Below are 18136 nucleotides of genomic sequence, written 5' to 3' on the forward strand. Positions count from 1 at the left end.
TTTACATATATAAAACAATGGCTGCCTGTTCTGATACGTAGCAGTGTTAACTAGGGATGCACCAAATCCACTATTTTGCATTCGGCCCACCCCCCGAATCCTTTCTGAAATATTCAGTCGAATACTGAATCTGAATCCTAATTTGCATATGCAAATTGAGTATGGTAAGGGGAAAACATTTTTTACTTCCTTGTTTTGTGACAAAAAGTCAAGCGATTTACCTCCCCGCCCCTAATTTGCATATGCAAATTTGGAGTTGGTTTGGCTGGGCAGAAGGATTCGGCCGAATCCTGATGAAAAAGGCCGAATCCTGGCTGAATCCCGAACCGAATCCTGGAATTGAAGTTATAAGTAGCTTTCAAAGGCAATATTATGATAGGTGTAAAAAAATGTTTAATTTCTGGTGTCAGTATCTCTTTAAGATCTACTGTTTGATTGCCATGTACCTTTTGGCCTAGCGTATTTAATATAATGAAAGCCAGCATTGAACTGATTCATATGTAAAGCCTCAAGTATTTATGAATGTGTGTAATGCAGTAAAATGATTAGTAGTCTGAGATAGTCCCAGCTAAACTCTCATGCTTATTTGTCCCATGTAATATTTCATTTGCAGCAAAGTACCGGTGTTTGTTAGGATGTTGGCGCCCGAGGGGGCTCTGAATATGCATGAAAAGGCCTGGAATGCCTACCCCTACTGTCGAACCAGTGAGTATTAAGGAGCCTCTATGAAAGGAGAGAGATGAATAGTGCCATTGTTTCATGTAGCACTAACAAAATGATTGTGTACCAGACACAATCCCTTACATGCTGGCAGTCTGACTAGGAACTGTTAACCATAAGAGTGTTCATTAATCTAGTTGTGAGTTTGTTACCTGATCTGATGGGCCTTCTCACTTGCACTGCTCTTTGCTCTAAATAATTTAGGCCTTTTTGACAGGCTTCTCGTTACCTGTGGTAGGAGAAGCTCTAAAGTTCAGAACGTGCAGGTACCAGTTTTCATCCCTTGGCTTCTTTGTATGACAAAAAAGATGCTACTGTTTGAACCGAATAAGGAGCCAGAGCCTTATTCTACGTATTTGGTTTAAAGGTGGTAAAGGGTAATAGAGATCTTGTACTTCAGTCTTCAGTAATGAAAGCAATGTATTAAATTGTCTTAATATTTTTCAAGTATATATTAGTACACATACACTATATGGAAATAGATCCTCTGTTCTCACCCATATCAGTTAACAGGATAATCTGGTCCCTACCAACTAGATAGCTGCTGAAATTCCAGTCGAGAGCTGCTTAAGAAAAAAACAAAATAATTTAAAAAAAACACAAATAAAAAATGAAGACCAATTGCAAATTATTTGAGGTTAACAATTCTTTTTAGTAAACACAGAGATCACCTTGCAGATGTTGGGTCTGGTTGGTGTTTGTTTATAGAGGTGCAGTGGCCACATTCATTTTGTACCTCTCATTATTCCCTTAGTTAAGGGGTGCCTGTACTTTATCATTAGAGCGTCTACTTTAAACAATGTTCTCCCATCAAGATCTGCCGCTTCAAGATCGTTTTCTGGGTTTTGTTGCTGTACTCTGGAAAATGCAACTTTATAATGTTCTACTATGACAAGATCAACAATGGCCATTCCTCAAGTAGTTTTTATTTTCCTGAATGATAGATGGAACTAGGAGGATATTCTAATGCTAGATCTACTTGCTTCAGCTAAGGATCAACAGGTAGTTCGTGATTTACCTATTTTGTACAAAATTTTATTATGATAGGTGCCCTTTAATATAAGGATATGGGATCAGAGGATGTGTTTTAGTTCGAGTTATGAGGTAACACTCTTATTGCAGCCCTGCTTTAAAAATGCTTGGTGACAAATACTACACCACTGAAGAGATTCCACATTGGCACTGCAATCTCAGACAGTTGCTTGAAATGCGGAGAAGTGAGAGCAGATATGATACACTGTTTATGGTCATGCCCACTGATACAAAAATTCTGGGAGGAAATCGCCAGTTACTGGAAAGACTTGTCTGGGAAAACAATGAATATCAACGCTACATGGGCCGTATTTAGTAAACTGTCACACACATCTCTAAACCAGAAAAAGCTTTAGCAGAACGACTAGCAGCATCAGCTAGGAAAGCCATCTTACACACATAGTTATCCCAATCTCCCCCACCTCTATCTCTAGTAAAACAAAAACTATAATACATTTTTCATCTATATTGGGTGGAAACCTTGACAAACAAAGAAAAAAACACAGAAACATTCTTTGATACCTGGCTAACATACATAAACACTCTTCCACCAACTACAACATTGCTAACTATACAAATCTTCCAAAACACCACTTGGCATGAAACAGAACTACTGAGAGGAACCGATCTTGTCCGAGAAGCAGAACAACTATTAATGAGTGCAGAAAATTTCCAACAACAAATCACAACGGAACCCCTGGGGAGTCATTACCTCAAGCCCTTTATTATAATCATGAAACACTGGTAACTTATCCCACTGCCTACAGGAAGCAAACTAATAAAGTGGTTCACATACTCAAAAGATAGAGGTATACCTGATCTGTTCTGATGGTCACCTTGGTAAGATCAAAAATTGTTAATTACCAACTCTGCTTTTGCAACATATAATTTTGTACTTGACACTTAAATTGTTATTGTATTTTACTTTTATTTTACTTTATTATTTGTTATATTTCATTTCACTTGTATAGTGTATAGCACAAGAAAATAAATAAAAACATTTTTTGAAAAACTTGGTGGTAAGCACAGCTTTTGTGTTGCTTTATCTATATACACATGTACATAAATATAGCTTATCGTGGTCATACACAGGCCAATAAAAGTTGCCATCTCGGTTCTTCTGGACCAAATGATCAGACCAGTCCGCTATTTCATAGGCCCACTATTATTCAGCTTTAGGTGGCCATATTGGGGAAACGTCCACTCATTTATCAACCTCACCAAATGAGCGGATCTTCAGGAGTATGGGCATCTTTAGTCTTCAGGCAGGGACTGATGTGAATGATCTATTATTTATTCAGACTATTTTTGCACTATATAAATAAAGTATAAAATAATATCCTACAAGTACCCTTGTCTTAAAAATAATACAGAAAAACAGGCAATTATCTGTCTAATAATCGTTCTCAACTTCAGTTTGAAAACTGTGCACCACTGGCTTTAGTGAATGTTGTTGCTAACCATAGCCAAAAAAACTGATCAAAATAACAAAGCATTATAATGGGTATCAGTTCCCTGTAGTTTAATGTTTTATGCGTATGTCTGCACAATGACCTTCACTGTTGTCCTAAAGACAAGAAGGTTTTGCTTCGAATAATTTATCTTTCCACTACAAGCAAGTAGTGTGAAATGCCATTTGCTGCTGTTTAAAACCTGAGAAAAAATATCACATCTTTAACTTTAATATAAAATACTGCCAAACACACCTAAGTGTAAATCTGCTGAAACTGTTGAACTTGTGCATTTATGTAATGCATTAAGCTGTTTGAATTAATCTTGCCGATATTAATCACATTTTTCTTTCTTTCTCCTTTTCATTATCTGCAATCAGTAATTACAGTAAGTATCTAATGTTTTTATTAATTACAGACGATACATATTAGAGATGTGCTGAACTGATAATTTTGCATTGGACCTAATGCTGAATCCTTCATAAAATATTTGGTTAAATAGCAAACCATTTCTGAAACCTATTTGGCGTATTTTTATATTTAAAAAAAAAAAAAAGCTGCCATATATAGAAACAAAAGTCATCGCCTTCATTTGGTCTGCAGATTACAATCACATGATTAGTAAGGAATTAGAATCAATTTGATGGAAAATTGCTGATGGCATTTGTGTTCAACTTGAACAAAGTGCTGCATTTGGTGCATTTTCAGAACATGCTGTTATTTCCTGAACTGTTGTACATTTCCCCTTTAATCCAAATTAAATAAGGGAAACGTTGTCTCCCCCCTAGGGATGTAGCGAACTGCCGATTTGGTGTTCGCGAACTTCGAACACCCGCTAAAATCGTTCGAAGGATTTTAATCGTTTTTTTTCATTCGAATCGAACGATCGTTCGTTTTTTTTTTCATTCGAATTGAACGATCGAAGCATTCGATCGAATGCTTTTCATTCGATCGAATGCTTACAATCGTTCGAACGAATGGAAATCGTTCGATTTTTAGCTGTCGAAGGAATTCGAATGGTCGAATGGTCGAACGATTTGTATTCGAATCAACGCGAACTCAAAATGTGAACGTCGCGCGACGTTCGCGAACATTCGGCGGACGCGAACGGTCGAAGTTCGCGCGAACAAGTTCGCCGGCGAACAGTTCGCTACATCCCTACTCCCCCCCTCATACTTGCACAAAGTAGAAAGATCTGTAGTCCCAGTGGGAACTTTGCTGAAGGCTGTTTGGTGAATGTAACGATTATTTATAGACTTGTACTCTCTGAGTGCCAGTTAATATAAGTACTGCTGGATTCTTCAAACTGAATATTTCTCCTGAGATCTTGAACCTCCAAATAAAAAGGAACTGAGCTCTTTTAAGAAACCGCAGTTCATCTCCATTAGCTATCATGCTATTCATTTTAACATTAGCGCTCCTGAGGGTTTACTACTAGTTTTTCCATTCAGGGTTTAAAAGCATCATATGCAACAATATTCTGCTATTAAATTTCTTATGAAATGATTTAAGTAATAGCGTTCAGGAAGGTGTATAGGATAGTTTTAACAATTACTGCCATGCCACAGCTACTTATTAGCAATGAGCAATCAATCTCTGCTTGATTAGGAAGTTGAGTTTATTTCTACCGTAAGCTTAGAATTTTACCACCAAAAAGACATTATTTTTATTACATAAATGTACTGCTATGAAAGTGTCCGTATTCCTTTAAAGGGGGCTTGCTGGCAGAGGTCATTGTTCTAGGTCCAACTTTTTTGGTTTCCCCAAAACAGCAATTGACTGCACTGAGGCTTCCATCGGAGGGGGGGGGGGGGCTTTACTACTAAGTTAGCAGGGATCTCCCTCACTGAGTGCACCAATTCTGTACCCATTAGCTTTGCTCCTAGGTGGAAGGCCCTGCGAACAAGTACAATGGGGCCCCAATGATTAAAATGGCCCTCAAACACACCCATTAGGCTGAGGACAGCCGGAGCAGGCTGAGAGAAGCAGATCTACTCCCCAGGCAAAATGACTACATCTCTGGTGTTCTCTGGTTGATCCTCACTCTGCTTGCTTCATGTAGCCAACTCTCCATGTGCCCTTAGCCTTATTAAAAAGAAATGTCCATACTATAACAAATTTCACCCCCTTTGTGATCCACAAATCTCACTTTTACATCTTTTGGGCCACCTCTACTATTGGCCCCTAAATACAGTACCCCTGTGCTCCCCTGATGGACTTTTAACAATGTGATTGTGTGTGCAGTAGGGCGGAGCACAATGTACTCAAATTTATGGATATTGTTAGTGTTTCACAGTAGGAAATTAGTATGTATTGTCATACACCTTCTGAACATGCTTTCTGCCCATGCATTCTCATTGGACAGTTCATAAGGACTGCCATAACATGCAGCCTGCAGCTGTGCTTAGAAACTGGTAGTTCAAAAAAAGTTGGAGAGCTACAGACTGACTTATTGAGCCCTGCCAGGAAAACCCTACATTAAAATCGTAAATGCATTTCACAAATGAATTATGATCCATATATTCTATTGCAGAATGAATACATGAAAGATGACTTTTTGATTAAGATTGAAACATGGCACAAGCCAGATCTAGGAACGCAGGAAAATGTAAGTGTTGGGTCCCTGTTTTTTGGTTTTGTTTTATTTAAATCTTTTTTTTTTTATTGCTTTTAATACAAACCATAACAAGAATAAAAGAAAACAAACAATATAAAGAAAAGAATAGGTGGATATGCGTGGTTGATTGCTCTCTCTTTTTTTTTTTTACACGTTTAAATCAATAAAAGGTACAATGAATAATAGCATTGCAGTGGTATATAACAGTAAAATATTGGTCTAAGTGTGGGGTGTCCTCCAGGCTTAAGGAGTCCAGCCAGCCTTGCCAAACCTGCTCAGATTTATCAGGTATACCCCATTGTATGTATACCAAGCGTGCCAGGGTGAGATGCTCTCCCTGTTTAGAAAAAAAATGCAACAATAAATTGCATTCCAGAACTTCAGAACAGACCTGCAATGCACCGTACCTACTAGGAGAGGGACTGTCTAAAGCTTGTTTTCATTTCTCTCTAGGTGCACAAGCTAGAGCCAGAGGTCTGGAAGAACGTGGAGGTGGTTCATATTGATATTGCTGACCGAAACCAGGTTCTTACTAAGGTTGGTTTAAAGGAATAATGATGTAATGTAGTTTTTAAGAAGGCAATAAAGAATCATTTGTCTTTATCATTTCCATTATATCACTCTGTTCGGAAACAGCAGTGTCTATATTGGCCAACTTCTTAATTAAAGGGCACTACATTTTATTACTTAATTGTACTTAATACATAGAAATGGCAATTCTCTGAATAGACCTTGAAGTTCCATAAGGCCATTCCTCCTCTCATCTCCCTTATTTGGTTTTCCCAGTGATGAATGGATCATGGCGCCGGTTTAGAAACAGATCATGTGCAGCCAGTTCACAGACAACATGTTCCCTGCAACAAAGTACTATGTATTTGAGTTGTTTGTGTCATGTTACTCATTTCTGCTTGCTTTCTGCTCATAATAGATATACTATGTATTATACTAGTACATTAATGGTTGGTAATGTATTTGAATATGGGGGATCATAATCTGTGTGGACTTATTCACGTGGAAGCTGCTTTCCACATCCTCCCCCAATGCTGTCCCCTTGTTACCAGTTTCTTCATGATGGCTGCGATGTTCAAGGCTTGAACGCTACACAAAGAACATACAATTAGTACTACTATGCAATGCTAGTTAACTCTATCAGAGAAAATAGCGATGAGCAAATCTGATGAGCGACAAAATTGCAAAACTCATTGAAGTCAATAGGCAGAAACATTTGTTTACGCACAACAATTTTTTACGCACTCAACAATTTTCTCACTCCAAATGCATCAAAGTCAATGTGTGTTTTTTCTTGTGGTGACAATTTTGTCACTGTGACTTTTTTTGTCTTTGTGAAAATTTTGCTGCAAAAAAATTGACAGTTGCCGCGAATTCATGCTTGGAAAAAAAAATTTGCTCATCACTAGGAGCAACCAGACAGAGGGAAGGGGATGTCCAGTTTGTCTGTACATGCTCTTTCAGTTACCCCTATTGTGCACCCTGCTCTCTTAACTATTATTATTGAGCCTTATAGTGGTCCAAATACTTGACCACTTTACAATTCCTAATATTTTGAATATTCAGATAAAGAGTGACTATAAAGCTCCACATGGGAATTCATAATGTTATTTAATTACCGTTATGTAGAGAAGCATTTCTATGTCTATACATTATACTTTGGTTAATATCAGTTTTGACACAAGTTTTCTGCTTTTTTTCAGGATTATAAACCAGAGGAGGACCCAGCAAAATTTAAGTCTGTCAAGACTGGTCGTGGACCATTATGCCCTGATTGGAAGGTCATTATTTTTATTTTTTTATAAATTTGCTTGCTTTCTCAGATGCCCAAGACACACAAATTATTATTTTTAATACTACTATTTCCTCCAGCAGTTACAGTTAGGTCCATAAATCTTTGGACAGAGACCACTTTTTTCTAATTTCGGTTCCGTACATAATTACCACAATGAATTTTAAATGAAACAACTCCGATGCAGTTGAACTGCAGACTTTCAGCTTTAATTCAGTGGGTTGAACAAAAAGATTGCATAAAATGTGATCAATTAAAGCCTTTTATTAACACAGTCACTTTATTTCAGGGGCTCAAAAGCAAATTAAAAAACTGAAAATAAAATGTTAATTTCTAATACTTGGTTGAAAACACTTTGCTGGCAATGACAGCCTGAAGTCTTGAACTCATGGACATCACCAAATTCTGGGTTTCCTCCCTTTTAATGCTCTGCCAGGCCTTTACTGCAGCGGCTTTCAGTTGCTGTTTGTTTGTGGGCCTTTCTGTCCGAAGTTTAGTCTTCAACAAGTGAAATGCAGCTCAATTGGGTTCTGATGACTGACTGCCATTCAAGACTATTCCACTTCTTTGCTTTTATAAACTCCTGGGTTGCTTTGGCTGTATGTTTTGGGTCATTACGAAACTCTTCCCAATCAATTTGACTGCATTTAGCTGGATTTGAGCAGACAGTGTCTCTGAACACCTCAGAAGTCATTTGGCTGCTTCTGTCCTGTGTCACATCATGGATAAACACTAGTGTCCCAGTGCCACTGGCAGCCATGCATGCCCAAGCCATCACACTGCCTCCGCCATGTTTTATAGAGATGTGGTATGCTTTGGCTCATGAGCTGTTCCACGCCATCTCCATATTTTTTTCTTGCCATCATTCTGGTAAAGGTTGATCTTTATTACATCTGTCCAAAGAATGTTTTTCCAGAACTGTGCTGGCTTTTTTTTAGCCAAGTCCAATCTAGCATTTCTATTCTTGATGCTTATGAGTGACTTGCATCTTGCAGTGCACCCTCTGTATTTACTTTCATGCAGTCTTCTCTTTATGGTAGACTTGGATATCGATACACCTGCCTCCTGGAGAGTGTTGTTCACTTGTTTTGCTGTTCTCTTCACCATGGAAATTATTCTGTGATCATCCACCACTGTTGTCTTCCGTGGACGTCCAGGTCTTTTTGCATTGCTGAGTTCACCAATGCTTTCTTTCTTTCTCGGGATGTACCAAACTGTAGATTTTGCCACTCCTAATATTGTACCAATTTCTCAGATGGGTTTTTTCTGTTTTTGCAGCTTAATTATGGCTTGTTTCACCTGCATGGAGAGCTCCTTTGACCACATGTTGTCTGTTCACAGCAAAATCATCGACATACATGCAGCCCCCTCACATCAACTCCAGGGCTTTTATCTGCTTAATTAATAATAATATAATGAAGGAATTGCCCACACCTGCCCATGAAATAGCATTTGAGTCAATTGTCCAATTGCTTTTGAGCCCCTGAAATGAAGTGATTCGTGTTAAAAAAAAAAAGGCTTTAGTTCCTCACATATTTATGCAATCTTTTTGTTCAACCCACTGAATTAAAGCTGAAAGTCTGCAGTTCAACTGCATCTGAGTCGTTTCATTTAAAATTCATTGTGGTAATGTACAGAACCAAAATTAGAAAAAAAGTTGTCTCTGTCCAAAGATTTATGGACCGAACTGTATCTTTAAAAAGACAGCTTACAGGATTTTTCAAATCCCGAATGTATATTTTCATAATTTGTATTGAGAAACTTCACTGATCTTTTTTCTTATAGAAAACGTTGGGGCAGCAAAAGGACTGTCCTCACATGTGCGCTTACAAGCTGGTCACAGTCAAGTTCAAATGGTGGGGCCTCCAGAACAAAATTGAGAGCTTCATACAAAAGGTTAGTGTGGAACAACAAATTCTTTCTATAACAGGGTTCCTTCTGTAAGGTGGTATTTTAGTCACTATGACTAATTATACTAGAAAATCAAGTAAACCTTAGGCTGGTTATGCTTCCAATAAGGATTAATTATTTTATAAATATAGGATTAAGTATCTTAGTTGGGATCAAGTACAAGGTACTGTTTTATTATTACAGAGAAAAGGGGAATACTTTTTTAAAATGTGGATTATTTGAATAAAATGGATCTATGGGAGATTGCTTTTCTGTAATTCAGAGCTTTCTGGATAATGAGTTTCCGGATAAAGGATCCCATACCTGTAGTAGGATTCCAATGGAAACAGCCGCATAGTCAGAATCAACCAAATCAACTTTGTTTCATTTTCATGGTTCCCTTTGCTAGTCATGGGGTGATTTTAGCTGTGGGCTATTAAAAGGAATCAAATGCTTTTTATAAGTACAGGGTGAGGAGCAGCAGTGAGATAGCCAGTGGACCATAAAAAATTTACATTTTTATTGATTTTCTAAAATAGTACAAATAAACAATGGATAACAGGCAGAGTATGGTCGCGGGTCAGGTGTGGCCAGTGACTGCCAGTTGGACAGCTCTGCACTATGCCATAGTAGCATTTAAATGGTATTTTAACTATTCTAGTGAAATTTAGACAAATGCAAAACAGAATCAAATCTTAATTGGATGCAGGAGATTATTGGACCAAGGTGCATAACTACCAATATGTAAATATAAGTACATAGAGAAAATTGTGTGTATTAGTTTGTAAAAGGAGACATATCCTATTTTAAAGTGTTGGTTACATGTTTATCAGCATGATTTATCAAATATATATTACATTTGGGAGGTTGTTTATCAAAGTTTGCATTTATCTCAATATTTTCTGCTGCAAACTCTGATCAAATCAACTCAGTTTTTTGCGCTTATTACTAAATTTTCCCGAAAATTTGCTTTGCGGGAAATAAAAAAAATAAAAGTTTCAAGTTTTTTTCAGGATTTTTCATCCGATTTTCAGGAGTTTTTCGGAGTTTTCACCTGAAAACTCGGAATTTTGCCCGAAAACTGGAGTATTGCCAAAAACCCAGCAAACATCAAAAAATCATTGGGACTTCTCCCATTGACTTATATGCAACCTCATTCAGACTTTTCCATTCTCTGGGTTTAATAAATTCCGAAAAAATTTTGATTTTTTTTAAGTCCAATTTTATAGAAAATAAAATCACGAATTTTTCATGATTTTTGCATTCGGAGTTTAGTAAATAACCCCCTTGGTGTTTCAATTAAAATATGTCTACATTTTTTAAATTTTGGTGTATTCGTGGACAACCTCCCAAGATAATGCATGCATGCAAATGCTTTAGAATCCCTAGAAGAATAATATAGTATCCGAACTTAAAGTACAGATTATTTTTAACTGGTAGCCTATTTCTTTGTTGCTGTCAGCAAGAGAAGAGGCTGTTTACAAATTTCCATCGTCAGCTTTTCTGTTGGCTGGATAGATGGGTGGAACTAACAATGGATGATATTCGCAGAATGGAAGATGAGACAAAGAAACAGCTTGATGAGGTTGGTGAAATTTCCTGATTTCTCTTCTGTTTTTTCTTTTTCCATGCTGCATTGGGAATATAAAGAAAACAGGTCTTTTAATGTTTGATTTTACTAAAATCCCAGTGTGCATTCCTACTCTTGAGGACTTGTATACAAATGGCAAGGATTTGCACCTAGGTCTGAAATACATTTCTGTATATATATATATATATACAAGGCTCATCATTGAAAAAGGTCCCAACAGGGACCGAAACATTGGATAATGATGCAACAATAAAAGATTATTTGTTTTACATCAAAGGGAGTGCTGGTCTAAAAAACATTGGCGTATACAAGATTTACCATGTACCCCTGCCTTTATTAAGATTGATTTCGGAGTGCAGATACTCATCTGCATGAGCTCCCTCAGGAAATCTTCTCTCCTGTGGGTGATATAGCTCGCAGAATACCTACCCTGCACATTCATTTAACATCTCTGTATGTAAAACACTTTATACATGTGTTGATACCTGGTTATTGGCCAAAAATGTGGAAGGAGGCATTTTACATGCAGTGATTAAAATGAATGTGGAGGGGCAGGTATTTTCAGGGACTTTATCACCTGCAGGAGAGATTTCATGTGGACATAAAGGGGCAGATTCACTAAGGGTCAAATTTCGAAGTAAAAAATACTTCGAAATTCGACCCTCGAATTGAAATCCTTCGACTTCGAATATCGAAGTCGAAGGATTTAGCGCTAATCCTTCGATCGATCGATCGAAGGATTTTTCGTTCGATCGAACGATTAAATCCTTCGAATCGAACGATTCGAAGGATTTGAATCCAACGATCGAACGAAAATCCTTCGATCAAAAAAAGGTTAGCAAGCCTATGGGGACCTTCCCCATAGGCTAACATTGACTTCGGTAGGTTTTACCTGCCGAAGTAGGGGGTCGAAGTTTTTTTTAAAGGGCAAGTACTTTGACTATCGAATGGTCGAATAGTCGAACGATTTTTCGTTCGATTCGTTCGATTTCGTTCGAATTCGAACGAATTTAACCAATTCGATGGTCGAAGTACCAAAAAAATACTTCGAAATTCGAAGTATTTTTCATTCGAATCCTTCACTCGAGCTTAGTGAATCTGCCCCAAAGTGTCTGTTATAACCCTTAGTCCGAAGGCACATTGGGCGCAGAGTCTAAAAATGCAGTGCCCATAGACAGGGCCGAACTGGGAGTAAAAAGCAGCCCACATATAAATTTGCAGCATTGCACCCCTCCCCACAAGTTTAAAAAAAACATTGGTGGTCAGGCCCCCCCCCAATATATTGAGGGAAAATTGGTGGCCAGTGTTCCCCATTAAGGTAACAAAAAATATTAAAGTAACAAAAAAAAAAAACCTTGGTAGTCAGCCCCTCCAAGTTAAAAAAAACAAAAAAACCCAAAACATTGATAGGCAGAGTCCCTTTTATTAAGGTAACAAAAAAAATACATTGGTGGCCTGGTTCCCCTATTAAAGTAAAAAAAAAAAATAGCATTGATAGCCAGCCAGTTAATAAAAATACAAAAACATTGGTGGCCAGGGTTCCCCATTAAAGGGGCTGTGATAGTTCACCAGAAATAAAGACTTTTCCCCTTTACTTTATGTTTTCTATTTGTGACTGTTTTTCTAATATTGAATTGTAAAGATTAACTTTTCACCTTTTAAAGCAGCTCTGGGAGGGGGGTCACCAACTTTAACTGTTCTAAATTGATACATTTAGTTGATACATTTCTTATCGTTGTCCCTGCTGAGCAGAATTTCTGAACTACATTAAAGGCAGCTGTTAGAATTGATACAGTAGTTGCTAATATTCCACAAATATTGCTGAGAAATGAATTGTATCAACTAAATGTAGCAAATTGTAACAGTTCAAGTGCTCCTGGATCACTGAGCTGCCAGACTGAGACACCAAAGACTGGAACTTTAAACTTACATTTTGGGAGAACAGTAAAAAAAATAAAAGTAAATGAAAAAAGTCTGTTTATGGTGAACAATCTGAAAACAACTGAACTGAAAAAAGTGTTTAGAAGGTTGAACTACCCCTGTAAAGTAACAAAAAAATAAATACATTAGTGGCCAGCCCCTCCAAGTTAAAAAAAACATTGGTGGCCAGGACTCTACCCCTATAAAAAAAAACAAAAAATAAAACACCAGGGATTAAAAAAACAAAAAAAAACAACAACTATTTTCTTCGTTCTCAATGGCCCCTGTTGGCTTTTGCTCCACTTCCCTGGCCCAATATTTGAGCATCCCACCAGGCATTTGCACCAATGTCCCGATGGCGAGTCATAGACATAGACTTGTCAAGTAATAGAACTCTGAAACCACATATGGATGCTCTTTTATCCTACTAACGCTAAGGCACTGACACGATCACTTGTGCTGCATTTTCCAGCTACTAAAAAAAGTAGCCTCATGAGACGATAGAATAAGTATGCTGCCATAGCTTTATGGTATATCAATTTGCAAGTTATGAAAAACCTAGGGCATTCTTCCTCTGGTCAGCTGACCACAACACCAATTAAGTCATACCATACTCCTTGGATTGTTTGGTCCTGCCCCCTTCGGACTTTCGGATTTTAAACACAGCTGAAGCCCAGAGAGAGGTTATAAGCAAATCAAGACATGAAATGGATATTAATGCAAAGCTAACACTTATATATGAGTTATTAATACGTTCACAGAGGTTTGGGATAAAAATATATTTATATATTGAATATAAAAATATATTTAAAAAGTAAAAATATATTTTATATATATATATATATATATATATATATATATATATATATATATATATATATATATAAATGTAAAATTATATATAAATTAAATAAATTATATATATATATATATTTATATATATATATATATATATATATATATAAAATTTAAATATTAGGGAATTTAAAAATGATGGTACAGTTGCTTTAAAATAGATGGCCTGACTGGTCTTGGTGCATGGTACACCTGATGTCGGTTACATGCATTGACGGTAAATGACAGGTTTCTTATTTACATAAACCTGCCAACAACAGTTTGCAGGAATCCTGTGCAGACTTTGCGTGTGATTTCTTCTGCAACATGTCCTAAAAATGGTAAATACAGTGCTTGTTGAAAACCACCTGAACCAAGCCTGGAGTAATTTAATTTGAGCCAAACATACACTTGCATGCAATTTTATCTGTAAGATTTTCTGAAACAACAAAATATGTTTTCCACCTGCAGATGCGAGAGAAGGATCCAGTGAAAGGAATGATGGCTGCAGATGATTAATACTGGGGTAGTGAAGTCTGTAAGTACAGCTTAATATTTTTTCACAATATTAATGTTTATTTAATGTTTTGTACAATATTATTACCGTATTTGATTTCATGGAAAAAATATATTCCATTTTAAAAAAACAAAATAAGACCAAAAGAAAACGGTGGACTAGGACTCCCAGACCTCCGAGTATATTCCCAAGCTATAACATTGACCAGGATATTAGATTGGCAACATCATAAAGATAATAAAGACTGGTACAGGTCGAGCAATCTTCAGCTAAACACGGAATACCCTAAGACATTGGGACCAAATAACAAGACAACATGGTGAGATCATAAATTCTGCAGGCCCATCCATGGCAATAACTGGAAACCCCCAGTTTTTACCGGGTATGACAACTGGAGGCTTCCTAAATGGGTTGGAAGGGAAGTGCATAAGAGCCATGAAGTGATAAATGAAGAAGGACTGATAACATATGGGGGCACATTTACTAAGCTCGAGTGAGGGATTCGAATGTAAAAAAACGTTCGATTCTAAGGATTTAATCGTTCGATCGAACAATTTTTCCTTCGATCGTTCGATCAAAGTATTTGCGGTAAATCCTTCGACTTCGATATTAGAAGTCGAAGGATTTTACTTCGATGGTCGAATATCGAGGGTTAATTAACCCTCAATATTCGACCCTTAGTAAATGTGCCCCTAAATGAAATAATTACACTATCAGAGCAGAAACCAAAACACAGTTTCCAGTATGCCCTACTGACACATTGGTACAAAGGAGGGCTAAGAAAAGATAACAAATTCGATAATATCACGCCCTTTGAGAAGCTGATACAAACAAAAATATTGCCAATACACACTGTATCACTAGGAGTTAAAATTATAAATGAAATTAAGTTCAAAAAGCGACCAACATATACTACAAATTGGGAAAAAGAAATTGGACGCGTTTTGGCAGCGATTGGCAGCGATTTGCAGAAAGCTCTCACACGAGATGAGTATAGCAGCAATGCTGGAGAAAAGTGTAACTTTTATATGTTGTAAATTCTTCTGTAAAATGAAAAATAAAGCATATAAAAAAACAAACAAACAAAATAGTTCTCCTTTAAAAAAGAAAACAAAATAGTTCTCTTTTAAAAAGGGATGTAAAAACAAGAACCAATATTGGGAGCTGCTGTGAACAGCTTTTGAATCATTATGGTTACAGGGCTGCTGAACCTCCGTGCCTTTACAGTTGGTTTAGTATATAAAATACATATCTAGCCGTGTGGGGTTTTTTGGGCTTTAGATCTCCTTTAATTGTAGTGATGTTTAAAGGAACAGTTCAGTGTAAAAAATAAAAACTGGGTAAATAGATAGGCTGTGCAAAGTAAAAAAATGTTTTTAATATAGTTTGTTAGCTAAATATTTAATCTGTACAGGCTGGAGTGAGAGGATGTCTAACATAATAGCCAGAACACAACTTCTTGCTTTGCAGCTCTCTAACTCTGAACAGTTATATCCCATGTGGCCCCCCTTGAAGTTACTAACTCAGTGAGTTTGAAATTGATCCTCCGCATTCAGCTCAGATTCAAAAGCATCAAAAAAAGTTATGACCCATGTCTCCCCCCCAAGTCTCTGATTGGTTACCAGGCAGTAACCAATCAGTGGAAACCAAGAGAGCTGAAAAGCAGGAAGTAGTGTTCTGGCTATTATGTTGCACATCCAGTCCTAACTAACTATATTAGAAACATTTTTTATTTTGCACAGCCTATCTATTTACCCAGTTTTTATTTTTACACTGAACAATTCCTTTAACATATACCTACTGCATTTTTATAGCTTGTTGGAAATGCATGTTTATACATTATAAAATATTAACAATGTATATCATTTTGTTTTCTCTTTCAGTTGAAGTTTTGACCAATTGGACAACTCCATGCTCCAGTCCTGATAGATAACTAACTTGTGGATCAAGCCCCATTTCCTCTTTTGGCAGACGATTTTAACCCCTTTGTAGTTAATTCTAGGCACCTCTCAATATCATGAGCCAATAGTGCTGCCATTCTTGGCACTGCGTGAGGAAAGAGCTCACTCCTCAGGTGCATAGTGTATACTTGTATTAATACAGCCCTTTCCTCTTATATTTTCCATTTCTGAAGATTTTCCTTTGGGTTCCTGTTTAATTTGTCACTTTTAGTAGAAACAATGTCTTGTTATATTGTAAAATACTGGTGGTTTGTTTTGTTTTACAACTTTTTTTTTCTTTTTTTTGAACATTGGGATTCATTGCGTTTTTTCTCCTTTGCTTGAGAGAGTGGAGATGTAGAAGATAAACATGTAACCGCTTAAACTTGTTTTATTACTTCCTCTCGGTAAGGTTTCTTTTGCTTATTAAAAGGGCTTGACATTGCCAGAGATCCACTTTGCCTTTCAGAAATGTATAAGATCTTTTAGAATGTTACAGATAATTAACTTCTGCCTGCCTTCTTCAGAGAAAACATTCCTGTGTATATGTATGTATGTATGTATATATATATATATATATATATATATATAAAACAATGCTGGAAAAATATAACTATGCTCCACCAGTCAAGTTATCTGCAATCAAGGGGGAGTGGGGTTGCTCTTTACCTTTAGGAGATTTTGTTGGAAGGATGGAGCATGCCCAGTTGTACCAAACCAGCAGTTGTGCAATAATATTGATCATTGCTACATATGTATATATTCAGCTAACATCAGTCCTTTTCAATACGTTTATTTCATTTTTCATCAAATGCTTGTAACTGTTAGATATTTGATTCAATTAAATCCTTCAAGACAGGACACTTTTTTTAAAGGCTCTGTAAAAGTTAATTTATTTTTTCTTTTTTGGTAATGAAGAACAAATCTTTAAATAGAATATGGATTTTTATTTTAAATTGTGAGATGTTGACGTTCCTTAAAATGTATTCCTAAAAATGGAATAGTCCATGCCATAGTTAAAGTATAAACATCCCCTTGTCTTGTTATGAATTGAGTGTTTGTTACCAAGGCATTGCATATCTTGAGCATTCTAATCAAGAGGTTTCCTTAAATTTCCAAATTTGCAGCTAGTTCGATTCTTTTAAAGATTCCCTAGGTCATGGGGTTGTAAATGTAAGGAGCTCAATCAGATCTACAGGCTTAATTTAAATAAAAGTTTCTAAATCGGTGCAACTATATTTGAATGGCACCCAATATAATTCCATTTAGAGCTGTACATTACTATTATTGTTGGTCTGGAGTACATTTTTCGGACTTGGTTGTCATACTGTGCAGGCTTTTGGATGCAGGCACATAGGTTAAGAACCCCTGCTTTACCCCTGCCTGATAGAGGCAATAGAGATACATCTGCTTTATGACAGACCGAGTCGGCAGCTTATTGGCCCATGTCTAGGACCATCCGACGGGCTTCCCTGATCGATATCTGGGCAAAAGTCAGGCAGATCCTGATCAGGCACGTTAAAAAAATCCTTTTGGATCGCAGCCGCATCTGTGCGTCTATGCAGTTCTGCGAACTGACGGTCGGTTTCGGATTCATTCTGATCCGCCCGATAATGCCCACTTCAATGTGGGCATATCAGGGAGAGATCCGATCATGTGGTGAATCTCTATGTCTATGGCCACCATAACATGTTAGATTGGAGTTCCTTAACCTACAATCTCAGCTACTAGCATCACTTGTATAAAATCCTGATTTAAAAAAATTAATTGGAAATATACAGTGATATGATTTTCCCCATATGTTGTTACAGTTGAGTATATTG

The 18136-nt window shown here is 36.9% G+C and overlaps 1 protein-coding gene across 1 annotated transcript in view; it reads left to right on the forward strand.

Moving 5' to 3' along the window:
- The window catches only part of LOC108709341 (phosphatidylinositol transfer protein alpha isoform), a 40271-nt gene extending 23084 nt beyond the window's left edge, over positions 1 to 17187 (forward strand). Inside the window, exons 4-12 of the mRNA XM_018249090.2 lie at positions 614 to 705; positions 3584 to 3591; positions 5737 to 5811; positions 6274 to 6357; positions 7533 to 7610; positions 9407 to 9517; positions 10974 to 11096; positions 14328 to 14394; positions 16257 to 17187. Coding sequence (XP_018104579.1) covers positions 614 to 705; positions 3584 to 3591; positions 5737 to 5811; positions 6274 to 6357; positions 7533 to 7610; positions 9407 to 9517; positions 10974 to 11096; positions 14328 to 14375 — 619 coding nt within the window. The 3' untranslated portion in view covers positions 14376 to 14394; positions 16257 to 17187. The remainder of the gene's footprint in view (positions 1 to 613; positions 706 to 3583; positions 3592 to 5736; positions 5812 to 6273; positions 6358 to 7532; positions 7611 to 9406; positions 9518 to 10973; positions 11097 to 14327; positions 14395 to 16256) is intronic.
- The last annotated feature ends 949 nt before the right edge of the window (positions 17188 to 18136 follow it).

The sequence above is a fragment of the Xenopus laevis genome, chromosome 2S (genome assembly GCF_017654675.1).
Source record: "Xenopus laevis strain J_2021 chromosome 2S, Xenopus_laevis_v10.1, whole genome shotgun sequence".
Lineage (NCBI taxonomy): Eukaryota > Metazoa > Chordata > Amphibia > Anura > Pipidae > Xenopus > Xenopus laevis.